Here is a 12,651-nt window from a genome sequence, read left to right on the forward strand (position 1 = left end):
ATCCTATTAATAGGAGCCCCTGTGCTGGGTTTGGACCATGTTCCCAGAAGGACGTCTGTCAAGGCCTCATTGAACGGCAGTAGGGGTTCCGAGCTCAAGTACCCAGGTGGCTGTAGCTCAAGGACCTCCGCAGCCCTCCACTCCACCATGGCAAAAGTTGCTCCCTCCTCCGTAGACAGGGTAGGAGGGGAAAGCATGCCCGAGTCGGGGGAGGTACCCAGACCACTGGTGAATTCCTCATACAAGTCCAGGTCTTGCTGTTGCGGGATTTCTAAGGGCTCCTGCTCCCCCTCACTTACTCCATCCCTAACCCTTCAGAATAGAGCAGAGAGAACGGAATGGAGACGTACAGCTCCGTCGGCCTTGGCATCGGAGGATGCCCGACTGGCTCTGTGTCATAGGGAATGAGGATCGGGGAGCTGCCGTAAGTGGGTGCCAGCGACACCGAGGACCTCTGCGCCGGACGCGACGCTGAGGAATGTCGCTGTGGACGTGGGACAGGCATCGGTCTGGACCCGGAAAAGAGACCACTCGGAAGCTTTGGAGCCGTGGCTGGAGCCGCCAGCTCGGGAACCACAGAGGCCTTTCCGTCCTCTGAGCCTGTAGGGCCTGAAGGATCAGGCCACCCAAATATGACGCACATTACATCATAAAATTCTTTGAGTTGGGCGGGGGTCGCTCCCGGCCCCGGAAAGGGAGGGAAACGTGGAGCCAACACAGGCACTCGCTCCGTGGAGCGGGGCTCGAGCGCCGAGGTTCCTACGCTGCGTCACAAAACGAGCGGGGAGAGGTCGAAACACGCTTTGACTTCTTGTGCTTCTTATGGTACCTCCCACCTGATTTCGAAGAAGAGGACTTCGAATCACCGGATTGGTGCTTGGACCATCCTATTGACCCGGATCGAGACCGGCGAGGCGACCTCCGCGGTGCCTGACACCGGGCCGCGAGAAGATTTAGGGACCGCTCCCGAAAGACTTCAGCGCCTTGGCCCGGCAGTCGGAGCATAACTTGGAGTCGTGGTCAAAGTACAGGCACCACAGACAAACCAAATGGGAGTCCCTGACCAACATGGCTCAGTGACAGTTGGCGCACGGTTTTAACCCCGAAGTCTTCTTACTTAACATTCCTAAACACACCAATGGAGTCAACAAAAAGTGGAAGAAAGTCTGTAAACAATGACAGTGGGTAGCTCTCTTCAACGGATCGGGCTGGCTGGCGCAGAAAGAAAGGAACGGACGTCAGCGCAACGGAATGGCAGTTATATTGGCGACGTGAACATCACTACGATGACAAACATGACGCTGACGACGTCACGCCGAGTCGACCGACATCACCTACTGGCACAGGGGTCCTGCTACCAAAAACCTTCCGGATCCAGCCTGACGTCTGGAAGTACAAAGTTAAGGAATCTGTGGCTAGATGTCTCGATCAGATTGGCTTTTTTCAAGAGTTCAGCAATTGAAGCATTTTTCAGCTCTTTTGGAAAGTAGCCTGTGCAAAAGATTTCATTGAATTTAGTCCTAAGGTGTATGGCTATTGCCTCTGGCGCCATATGTAGAAACCTTGGGGGACAGGGATCCCGTGGCGAACCCGATTTCACTTGTTTTACAAGTGTTACTGTCTGGTCCATCATTAAAGATGGGAGACTTGACAAGGTATGGTTTGACATATTATAAGGACACTTGGGGTGGTTATCTGCTAAGACGCTTGGGGTAGCGACAGTCTATGGCATTTCTGATATCTGGTTCTCCTGACTAAGGGTAGAGTTTGACTTTGTTCTACACCTATTTTGCACAGTAAATGATCCATGGTAGCCTTCACTGGAGCTTGTAAAATGTTTTATATATGTTTGCGCCTCTTTCTTACACCTAGAAAATGCACAGCGACAACGTATGTGTCCTTATGAATCTCTTATTGCACATGGCCCTGGAAGTCTGGGTAACATTTCTGTATATTATGTATTTATTAGCAGAATCTCTAATAAAGGTGCCATTAAAATGCTGAATTGCGCTGTCATCCTTTTCTTTTATTTGTGCAGCCTAGATGACTTGCGTACATTCAAATGGGTAATTTCTCTTACTCAGTGGGGTCACACAGTAGCGCTAGTTGCAATATTGCACGTCTGTGGTAACCACATCATATGGGGAAGTCCAATAAATAAATATAGTTTTTGACATTGGGCACGATGAACAGTGGTCTTAACGGGAAAACACATTTATTCTTCAGGCTGCCACTACCATAGGCATTTTTTTAAGGCAACCATTCACTATGGCAATTCGTAACGTCACTGCTACGCATCTGTGGTCCCTACATCTCATTGGTCAAACAAATGTTTGCATTGGGCATGACTACCAACAGGGGACTGTCTTTCTATGGCTCCTACTTTCTGCTACATATATGGTTCACCCTATTTTCCACATTATCTGAGGGTTGCAGAAGTGGAGAGTTCTTTTGTACCTCTACATGAATTGTAAATGTTTTCATGACGTAAGCAGGGTATTGGAAGTACTGTGCCGCCCGAATTCCTCCTCACATGTACATATATGTAGTATGGTTAAGGATCATTGATAATTGAGGTTCTATGTTATCATATGGTCACTTATAAAGAGCCGTCAGGCTTTCATTTTGTTGACAGTTAGTAAATATAAAGGTTTGCCATGGGGAGGAACTTCACCACTACTACTACGTTCTCAGCTGGGAGGTGTTTTGACAACACCTGTTCCTATTTGGTATTTATTCAGGTTTGCAGTGTGCAGTGGGTGATGAGATGGTCCTCTAACATGTTGGTCAGTCGTAGCTAACATGTCCGAACATGCACCAGTCTTTTTAACCATCTGCCTAGTTGCCACATTTAGTAAAGTATGGATGGTCTCTGGAACTCATTTTTTAACTCGAAGGGTGGGAGTACACTGCCTCACATCCCAGCACTCAATTTGCCCCCATTTCTAAACTACTTTAAGAAAGAGAACATCTTTATAAAGAGTGAACCCTCCTTGCATCATCTCAAACCTCTTTTACTATTCAGATCTCCCAAACAAGCCTTTATAAACCCTTCCCTCTGACTCTTCTACCCTCCACCTCCCCTTTACTCATTCCAAACCTCCTCCAAGCCGAGCATTTAGTTTTTAACAATGTTGATTTTATGGAAGGAGAAGGGAGACTCTAAAACGCGCGTTTTGCAGACAACACTGAAATTAACACCAAAACAAAAGGACAACTGACATAATGCACATACATAGACAGGCAAGGTACCCTGTCATAAAAATAAGACTAAAGGAGAGACATTATTATATAGATAAGGACGACATAGTAATGTTACAATCCAGGGACACTGAGAACTCAAAACATATGTGGGTGTTAGGTAGAGCTGGTGCACAGTTATGAGAACAAACGCAAAGTAAAGGTGAGAATGACTGACACCCAATAAGGTCCCAAACAGGATAAGTCAAGTAAACATTGATTTTTTTCATGATGCTTTCTTAGGCAGACGGATTGATGGCCAGAACTCATACGCATTTAACAAATGTCAAGAGAACCCAGAACATTACCAAAATCAACAATTCTTAAACCTCACGACATACGTTTACATGAATATGGACGTAAGTGAACACAGTGAAAAGTATTTTACTGCTTTTTGAAGACCCAGTTTCATATCCACAAATCTATGCTGATTCACAATAATTGTTTTGCAGGTTGTGGTATGAAAAGAAGATTATTGCGAAGTATAAGGGGAAGTTTCAGAAATGTGAGGTAAAATGTTTTCTGCTTCACATTTGGCAGTGAATATTGTAACATTTTTACTCCTGATGAAGGTTTATATTGGGGCAAAATGGATAGTATTTATGGAGTGCACAAACAATGAAAAGACACATGTGAGATGAAAAAATTTAAACTTTCAATTTGATAAACAAGTAACAACAGTTTGTTATAAATGTGTATTGTGATAACAGTATCAAGTAAAGTGGATCTGATCTTTTAACACCCTGGCATCGGCTGGAAATCCGCGCCGGTGCTGGACATTCCGATCGCGGGCGTGGTCATGACAGCTCTCGGCTGTCATCAGCACACGCCCACCGTGACTCATGACGGCCGGGAGCCGTCATCAGCACCGAAGGGGTTAAACACAGTACCCAGTAGAGACATAGAGGCTATGTGTGGAGAGAAGATGCATGCAAGATACATGCAAGGGACTACAACCAAAAGCATGCACTGTTGTACCAAAACAAAAAAAGAAACATTGCCCTTGTTCAGAACTGCTAATGTAGGGACTGGTGTGACCTGATCCATTTTTTCTGCCAATACAAGCGTGTGACATATTTAATATATTTTAAGTAAACTGTAAAAGTGCACATAAATATGCGTAGTCAAAATGAAATGGAATAAAGTATTCACATCGCATTGAAAAAGGTCACTCTGGCCTATTTCGGCTAATTAGGTTGACAGCAGTTTGAAGCTACTGACGGATGTCACTTAAAATGTGGAATGATGTGTCTGGTGCATCAGGTTTGGCAGTAGCGACTATGGGATTTTCACAGTACACGTGCAGATTTTCCCACATTACCTTCAGAAAGGAGCTAGCCAATTAAGAGCAGATTCTGGTGCGCGATGAAAGGCGGACACTAGTGATGCAGAGAATGAGCACATTATAGACTTCTTTGGGCAGTTAAACCACTTCACCTCACCCTTCAATAGCTATTCATTTTTAGGATGCCTGAGTGGCAGCAGAGGATAAGCAGGGTGGAACATTTCGAGTCAAAAGACCGCATGCAATCATTGTTATCAAGTTCACAGGTCACAAGGAACCGACGCCCCACCATCAACAGTATACAGAACAGCAAGCACTGCCAATGTGGAACCAAAATGATCCTAAAATGCACCTAGGTGCTAATGGGACTTTATCAGTCAACTTAGAGGCGTGATGTTCACACCTTGGTCTGCACGTAACGACAACTGCCAGCATTTGAGAAAATACTCAACTTGAAAGACACTTACTGATGGAAGCCATATCGCCCAACTTTCATATGGCACTGTACTCTTCCCTTTACTGAGGTCATTGGTAGAGGAAGCCCTGCTCCAGATTTTACAATGTAAATGTAGCAGGCTGCTATAGGGGCAAGAATTCCATGTACATGTAGCAGGCTGCTATAGGGGCAAGAATTCCATGTACATGTAGCAGGCTGCTATAGGGGCAAGAATTCCATGTACATGTACCAGGCTGCTATAGGGGCAAGTATTCCATGTACAGTTTGAAAAAGTTTGCAAACTCTAAGGGCTGATTCCCAGTGGCGTAGGAAGGGGGGTGCGGTCCACCCCAGGTGTCATCACTGAGGGGGGGGGGGGTGACAAAATGGCAAAAATATGCGTTTTAAACACATTTTTGCCATTTTGTCAAGCCAGGGTTGACAAGAAATTTTCCGCACCGGGTACCACCTGACTTTGCTACGCCACTGATTCTAACCATCAGTCTGTAAAATTTCTAAAATAACTCTAGCTCCAGGAGGATGAATGTGGCATTCACATGCATTCCCAGGGCCTTATGAAGCAGTCTTCTACTAATGTTACTAAACTTAGCTCAAAAACATACTTAGTGCAGGTAGATGACGTAAACACAAATGCCCCTTACCACTTTCTTTCCAAAAACTCCATGTAAGAAAGAGTCCCTTTAAATCCCGGCATCTATTGCTCTTTCTGTTAGTTTGTCCTCTACACTGTCCATCTCCCATGCATGAGGATCATACTGAGAAACTAGCGATGTCTTCCAGATGGCCTTACAAGTAATTTTTTGTTTGTTTAATATTCACTCTAATAACATCATTACTTTTGTAAGTTTCTGTATCTTTTTTTAAACTGATCTGTTGGCAGGGTAATCCGTCATTCTTTCTTGGGCCAACGAAGCACACTAGTTCAACTGTACAGCGTGAGCCATCTTGACAAGTCATTTAGTAAACCATACCTGCAGCTCCGAATTCTTGAGTTGCTGCTCAGTTATTTGTGCTTTTTGTTGCATCATCTTTTCAATTCGAAGATTAACCTGTTCATCTTTCTTGAGTTCATTTTCATAGAACCTAGAACCCTACAAGAAAACAAGGGTGGCTCTTAGTGGCATTTCGAGATTAACATAATAAGAAAAACAATCACCTTTGTAAAAACGTGGTTAATTTCGAACCAAACAAGATTAGCCTGTTAAACTGTGGATTTGAAACAAGTGTTGCTTCATTCGGACCTTGCTGTTTAGGTTCAGCATTGACAGAGACCCCCAGTGAAAGCTTTCACTAGGGGAAGGATCATACTTTCGTGGGGCCAAGAAAGGCAAGGGACGAAGGACAAACAAGTGAGGTGTTGTGAAAAGAACCACTGAACTAAGAACTGTACTTTACACCCTAAGAGGTGAGGCATCTCCTTGGATTAAAAGGTCCAGCAATTTCTTCCAGAACGAGTGGACACCCTCAATGCACTTCTTTAAGAGGCATGAAGAGGGCCTTAAACTCAATCATTTGCTTCAGCAGCAGCCAGTGGGGTCTGCAGGTCGTTGGCGAGAAATGCACACACTGCTGGAACCCGTGAAATGGACTCTGCGGCTTCTGTTGGCTATAAAACAGGGCGATCCGGCGCGGCCATGTTGCAGTAATACAGACCTGGCAAGGCCTACCACTCCTAGTACTCGGAGAGATAAAAGAACATCCTTTTCAACAGCCAAAAGAAGTAAACTGCCCCTTTAAAAGTAGCACTGTACCAGACTAGCAGCATAGGCCTGCATCAATCAGCAAGGCACGAATCTCAACTACAGAGGCGGTAGTGGGACAATCCCTCTGATTAAAAGACCTACACAAAGGAATCCTGGTCTGAAGATTGAGGCCCCAAACAATCGCCTCCATTCTGGTGGTGATTTATCTTATTTTGTGTGTATCCATCCACTTGTTGTTTCCCTGGACGCATTTTGAGTCGTGACCAGTGAAGTAGAAGAATATTTATTGAGCTACTCAGCTTATGAGCCAGCTGACATCAGGTTTATCTTAGCAATGATAAGTCTCACATGTTTTACCTTGTTATTTCCAGTTATGTGCAAGCTTGTCCTGAGTCCCCTTACCCTTTAACTACATTTAGGACACTGCAGTGGTGAATGCCTACAAAAGGTCGCAAACTAGTTGCTCGTCGGCAATGCACAACTGGCATTTGTGGGTATATTTACCATAAACAAACTGTTTGTAGTTTTATCTATGTCAGAAAATGTAGCACTACTAAAAATGGTGGCTACTTTTCACCAGCTGTAAATTCACAGAAGATCGGAATGTCAGTGCACTTAAGGCCAGCAAGTAGCTGGGTACAAAGAATGACCCTGTGACCAAAAAATAATTGATTCAGCATTCCATGTGAATGCTTATGAACCATAGGTAATTTGATTTTCATGACCAGAAAACCCAACTTTTGGCCTGCATAAAATGTTTGAAATTAGAAGCATATGCATATTACGTCTGCCAATTTGACATTGCAAAATGTACAAAAACACGTCCACTAAATCAACCTCCCTTAACTTACTTGTCTCACAGTCACAAAAATACGGTTTTAACGTGGTCAAAATGTTGGATCACAACACAATAGGTCTTATAAAATCGATTCTGTTACTTCCAGGAAGCGGCCGTCTGCTCCTTTGATCATAAAATAAGCATTGGCAAAACCGAAAGGACTGCCTTTTAATTCGTGGAAAGTGCTTGGTGATTGATAGGCGAGTCTGCTTGTGTGTGGCTGTATGAATGGGCATGCCACTACAGGAGGAAGTTACGGGAGTAAGTAATTGGGTCAAAGAAACAGCTGCATGGCAGGGTCAATGCTGCTTTGTTGGGACCTTTCGTGAGAAACAGTAGCAAAATCGCCTTAAGGAACACTTCCTACAAAGGATCAAAACATGTTCCGGATAAGGTATAAAATAGGGGGGAGTAAGAGAGAAAGGGAAAGACAATGGATCTGAGAAATAGGGGGACTGCATGAATTCTCCAAGAGCAAAACAGGTGGCAGGTTAAGGCCTTAAATCTCTAGGTTCTAAGCACACAATTCGGTCAGTAGACCACCTCTTCTGCCTCTTCTAGCACAATTTTGTTTCAAACTTTGAGAGAAAAAAATTCCTCTTAATGAGCAAAGGTGGCGACTGGCTGGTCTCATGAAAATCACACTAATTTACAGCAGGTCAGTGCCTCCTATACTCTAAAGGTCAGTGAGGACAAGACATACAGAAGCTGGATTGTATAGCCTCGCAGAGGAACACTGCCACAGAACCTGATGCGACTCCTAAGTGACGGACTGCCCTACCTCTATCGACCTTTAAGAGGCAATAGTCCCCTTAAGCCTGATAGCCTCTGCTTGTTGGCAGCCCCAGCAATGAGGCCTAGCAGCATGAATCAACTGTCCACTTACTTTAAGACACTAGTGCACACCAGCAAGCACTGTTTAGGTGTTTACACATGTTGAGGCTCCCTCAATCTACCACAGCCCTCACCTTCCCCAATAACTACCTGGCTAAGTAAAACGCAGGACTAGCAAAAGAGTGGTAGTCAAAAAGTAGAGGTGCTAGTGCAGGTGAGCTAAGCAGAGCTGTCGATGCACTTGAGGTCTCATAGCTACTGATGGCGGAAGTGGGAACAGCAAAAATGCTCCAAAGCCCACTTCTGTATATTATATAGTATGTTACATAGTGTGTGTTTTGCATACATTCAGTATCCAGATACACCGGTTTGTCCCTTGGCTTTACCCATCTGTGAATCAGGTCAAACTTGTGTTTGGAAATTATAACCCCTGAAATCCATCGTTCATTTGCACATTTGTTAGAGAGTTTTTTTTTTTACCAAGCAGGAACTGACATTTAATGTGTTATCCGATATATCAAGATACACTATGAGAAGAATGTACCAAGTCAGGAGCGGCAATTTATTTAGGCAAGTAGGTAACAAGGGTCAAAGACACATCATTAATCAAGAGTAAAATACACAAAATCTAGCAACAATTAAATCACGGTAATTAAGGGAGAGAGAGAGAGAGAAATTGAATATCAAAATGCAATGAGACAGTATAACCATATCTAATAATGAAATATCAAAAAGTCCATCAGCTAGCTGGAAGCACCTCTTTGTGAAAGACTGTGTAAGAGGTGATCAACGAGTTGGTCTGTGGACAGTCCTTATATACAGTTTTAATGAGGAACTGGGGACCGCAAAATCAAAACATTAGCAGGTGTTTGACCGCAGAATGTAACACAGCTGTGGCAATTTACCAAAAACAATTTAAGTCACTAATGAGAAAGCAGAAGTTTCAAAAGGTACAAAAGTTTATCAAAGTTTACAGGTTATTTTGAGAGCACAGAGAGCGGAGGCTCACGGACTTGTTTATCAGTAAGGCAGTGACCTGGAGTTATTAGCCTTCACAGGAGAGATTCATTTGAGGTTATAAAAGGGCAGACGCCTAGTGCAGAGTGAACAATGTAGCTTAACCCTGTCTTATGGCTTGGTAGAGGTTTGTGAGGCCTTCAGGCTTAAAGAGTGGACAGGATGGGCCTGGGGCATTATATGGTAAAATTAGACCCTGCTACTCATTACGATTTTTTCTGATCTGTACTGATGGTTGCACCTGCAGAGTAAACAGGCAGCATTTAGACAGTCCATATATTTCAGAATAATGACAAGCCTACATTCACCCTCATATCAATTCCAAAGTCAGCAATGAGAATCCTTTGCAAACCAATTTGTGAATATTAAATCTATAGTGGCCCAAGTAGCTCACGCATCACTACCGGTAGAAGTGCTGTCACACAGCTGTGTACTCCACCACATACAAGACCATTCGATATTGGCTTATACTGTAATTGAGTACTCAGTCATATATTCAAACTAGCACTAGAAAAGGGTAACAATCTTGCTGGCATCAAAAGATACAAAATCACATTTGCAATGTGTTAGACCTGACACCTTTGGCGTGGTTTTTCCCCCATCTTTTTGCCTCTGACTCATGTATTTTTTGATGCTGTGGTGGATTTCGTTTTTGCTGGTTTAGATGTTTTGGACACTCTGCCACTGCTGATCAGTGCCAGAGTGTAAGTGCTCCCTCTGTAAATTGTCGTATTGATTGGGTATACCTGATTGACATATTTGTATCACCATGAAGTCCCTAGTAAAGTGCACTCTGTGTGCCAGGGCTGGTGATGACAGATGCTACTAGTGGGCCTGCAGCGCAGATTGCGCCACCCACATGAGTAGTCCTAAAATGGTGACTCAGGCCTGCCAGCGCAGAGCCTGTGTGCAGTCAGTGACTAATAAACAACAAACTTAGGGGTCTAGTAAAGAAACCCAATAATGCTTCTATATTGTTGTGCCCCTGTCAATTGTACATGAGGACAAACACATTAAATTAACAGACCATATCACCAAAAAGTGAGGCACCAGTGAACGTAAGTCACCCCTGGTTAAGGATTCCCATCAAAAGTCTTGTATGGATCAATATTCTCATTTGGTAATCCTTATCGGGTATTGTATCTCTTGACCATTGAGATCAGCATACCCTGATAGCCAGTCCGGGGTAGCGACCCACAATCACTCAGTACTACCACATGATGTTGATATGATGGGAAAGTGCAGTGCAAAAATATATATAAGTGGTGATTAAAAAAGGATAGGAACTTAACAGAAAACAATTTTAATAGAAGTTAGCCCCTTCCTCATTAAAACAAGAACAGTATAGCAACGTAATCGCAGTTCACACAAATAGCTGCGAGGAGACCAACATGTTTCAGCCACGGGATGGTTACCAGGCTTTCGTCAGGGTCTCTGTTCTGTGTATATGCTGCTGAATAACGTGTGAAAAACTATACAAAAAAACACACTAGTGAACAACAGTAAAGGATATGATGTTCCTTCATCTGTACAAACTCCTCACTTCGGTACTTGGTTACCTAAATACTGTACGTGGGGAACAAACGTGCAGGTGAGCCACAATTAGATAACACGATCTGTTGCAAGGAATGTAATATGTCTATGTAAGTACCAAATAACCTTAAACAATCAATTACTCACCCAGAGTGACCGGGGAGTGGACCTCACCTCTTCCTGGACCTGGCTCAGGATATGTGAGACCCCGCTCTACAATGACAAAAGCCAACTTCAAAAGGACAAAAAACCAGATGGATCTACTTATAGAACTACTCTGGCAATGTACTAAGAAAAGAAGTCCCAAAGTCTTTTATCAGTGGAGCTCAATAGCATAAAACCACTGGTTCCCAAAACCACCTGCTCACCATTCTATCGTTAACTACACTTAAAATACATGTAAGCGTTACTACCGCTATTTACACAGAGACACAATGCAGATAGAAATGCACCAAAACCATTAGGGACGGTGGACAAGAACTCCTACCTGTCTGTCGTTGTCTCAGACTGTAGCTGAGTCAGGGGGAGGCACCGAGTGTCATGTGTGGCTCCCATTTCACCAAAATTCCCATCCCAGATCACCCAATCGCGATCCTGCAAGGGTAGCATGGGGCGGATTCATAGTTTATTGTCCTCCAACATAAGTTACAAACGATGTTAATTAGCGTGGAGGGGGGACGGTGTACAACCCAATCTGCCCCGCGTTTGTTTGTTAGTTTGGCTCGCGTGCATAGTCTCGCGAGATTCCTAAGCAGAACTACCGGGTGATGTCACTCCTCTACCCTGAGTAGTCCGTTAACTTTGTCTTCCGCCCTCTGAGACCGAGGCTACGGCTCAGAGAAAGAACTACTGGCTGACGTCATGATCATGACGTTTGTAGTTCCAAGAGCGAGACCTGCCAAAGCAAGATGTTATTGCCCGCTCACTCCAGTTTTAAAGCGCCATGAAAAAGTATCATACCTTTTACAAGTCGAGCGAGTATAAGGTGTTTACAGGCAACCATGCAGTTAGATATATAAAAGGCAATACTTGGAGGAGTTTTACTCGTCGTGCCTTATGAGAACCAAATTACCTGCAAAACTGATCTGAACCTTAACTAGAAGCAACCTAGTTACGTTGTTTAACCCTGCAGAGCTCATCTGTTCACACAATTATATTTACTCGCCAAACCTGTGCAGCTTCACAGAGTATAGCTCTGTGAAGCTGCACAGGTTTGGCGAGTAAATATAATTGTGTTGACTAATTCTGGTGTGCACACTAATGTACAAGAGCTAGTGTACTAAGACTGGTCACATTTTTCTATGCCACCTGTGAACAGATATGATACTTTTTCATGGCGCTTTGAAACTGGAGTGAGCGGGCAATAACATCTTGCTTTGGCAGGTCTCGCTCTTGGAACTACAAACGTCATGATCATGACGTCAGCCAGTAGTTCTTTCTCTGAGCCGTAGCCTCGGTCTCAGAGGGCGGAAGACAAAGTTAACGGACTACTCAGGGTAGAGGAGTGACATCACCCGGTAGTTCTGCTTAGGAATCTCGCGAGACTATGCACGCGAGCCAAACTAACAAACAAACGCGGGGCAGATTGGGTTGTACACCGTCCCCCCTCCACGCTAATTAACATCGTTTGTAACTTATGTTGGAGGACAATAAACTATGAATCCGCCCCATGCTACCCTTGCAGGATCGCGATTGGGTGATCTGGGATGGGAATTTTGGTGAAATGGGAGCCACACATGACACT

General features: G+C 44.0%; 1 protein-coding gene across 4 annotated transcripts in view; it reads right to left on the reverse strand.

Annotated features, from left to right (window-relative positions):
• POLK (DNA polymerase kappa) overlaps nucleotides 1-12,651 on the reverse strand; it is a 922,939-nt gene that overhangs the window by 502,583 nt on the left and 407,705 nt on the right. For 2 of the 4 annotated variants that reach the window (XR_013607050.1, XM_078675231.1), the window contains exon 4: nucleotides 5,954-6,073. The exons of 1 other annotated variant lie outside the window; for it this stretch is intronic. Coding sequence is in view for 2 of the 3 variants with exons in the window: in XM_078675231.1 (XP_078531357.1) it covers nucleotides 5,954-6,073 (120 nt within the window). In the remaining variant the exon portion in view is untranslated. The remainder of the gene's footprint in view (nucleotides 1-5,953; nucleotides 6,074-12,651) is intronic. One more of the 4 variants, XM_078675232.1, reaches the window with a different exon arrangement.

Source organism: Lissotriton helveticus, chromosome 2_1 (assembly GCF_964261635.1).
Source record: "Lissotriton helveticus chromosome 2_1, aLisHel1.1, whole genome shotgun sequence".
NCBI lineage: Eukaryota > Metazoa > Chordata > Amphibia > Caudata > Salamandridae > Lissotriton > Lissotriton helveticus.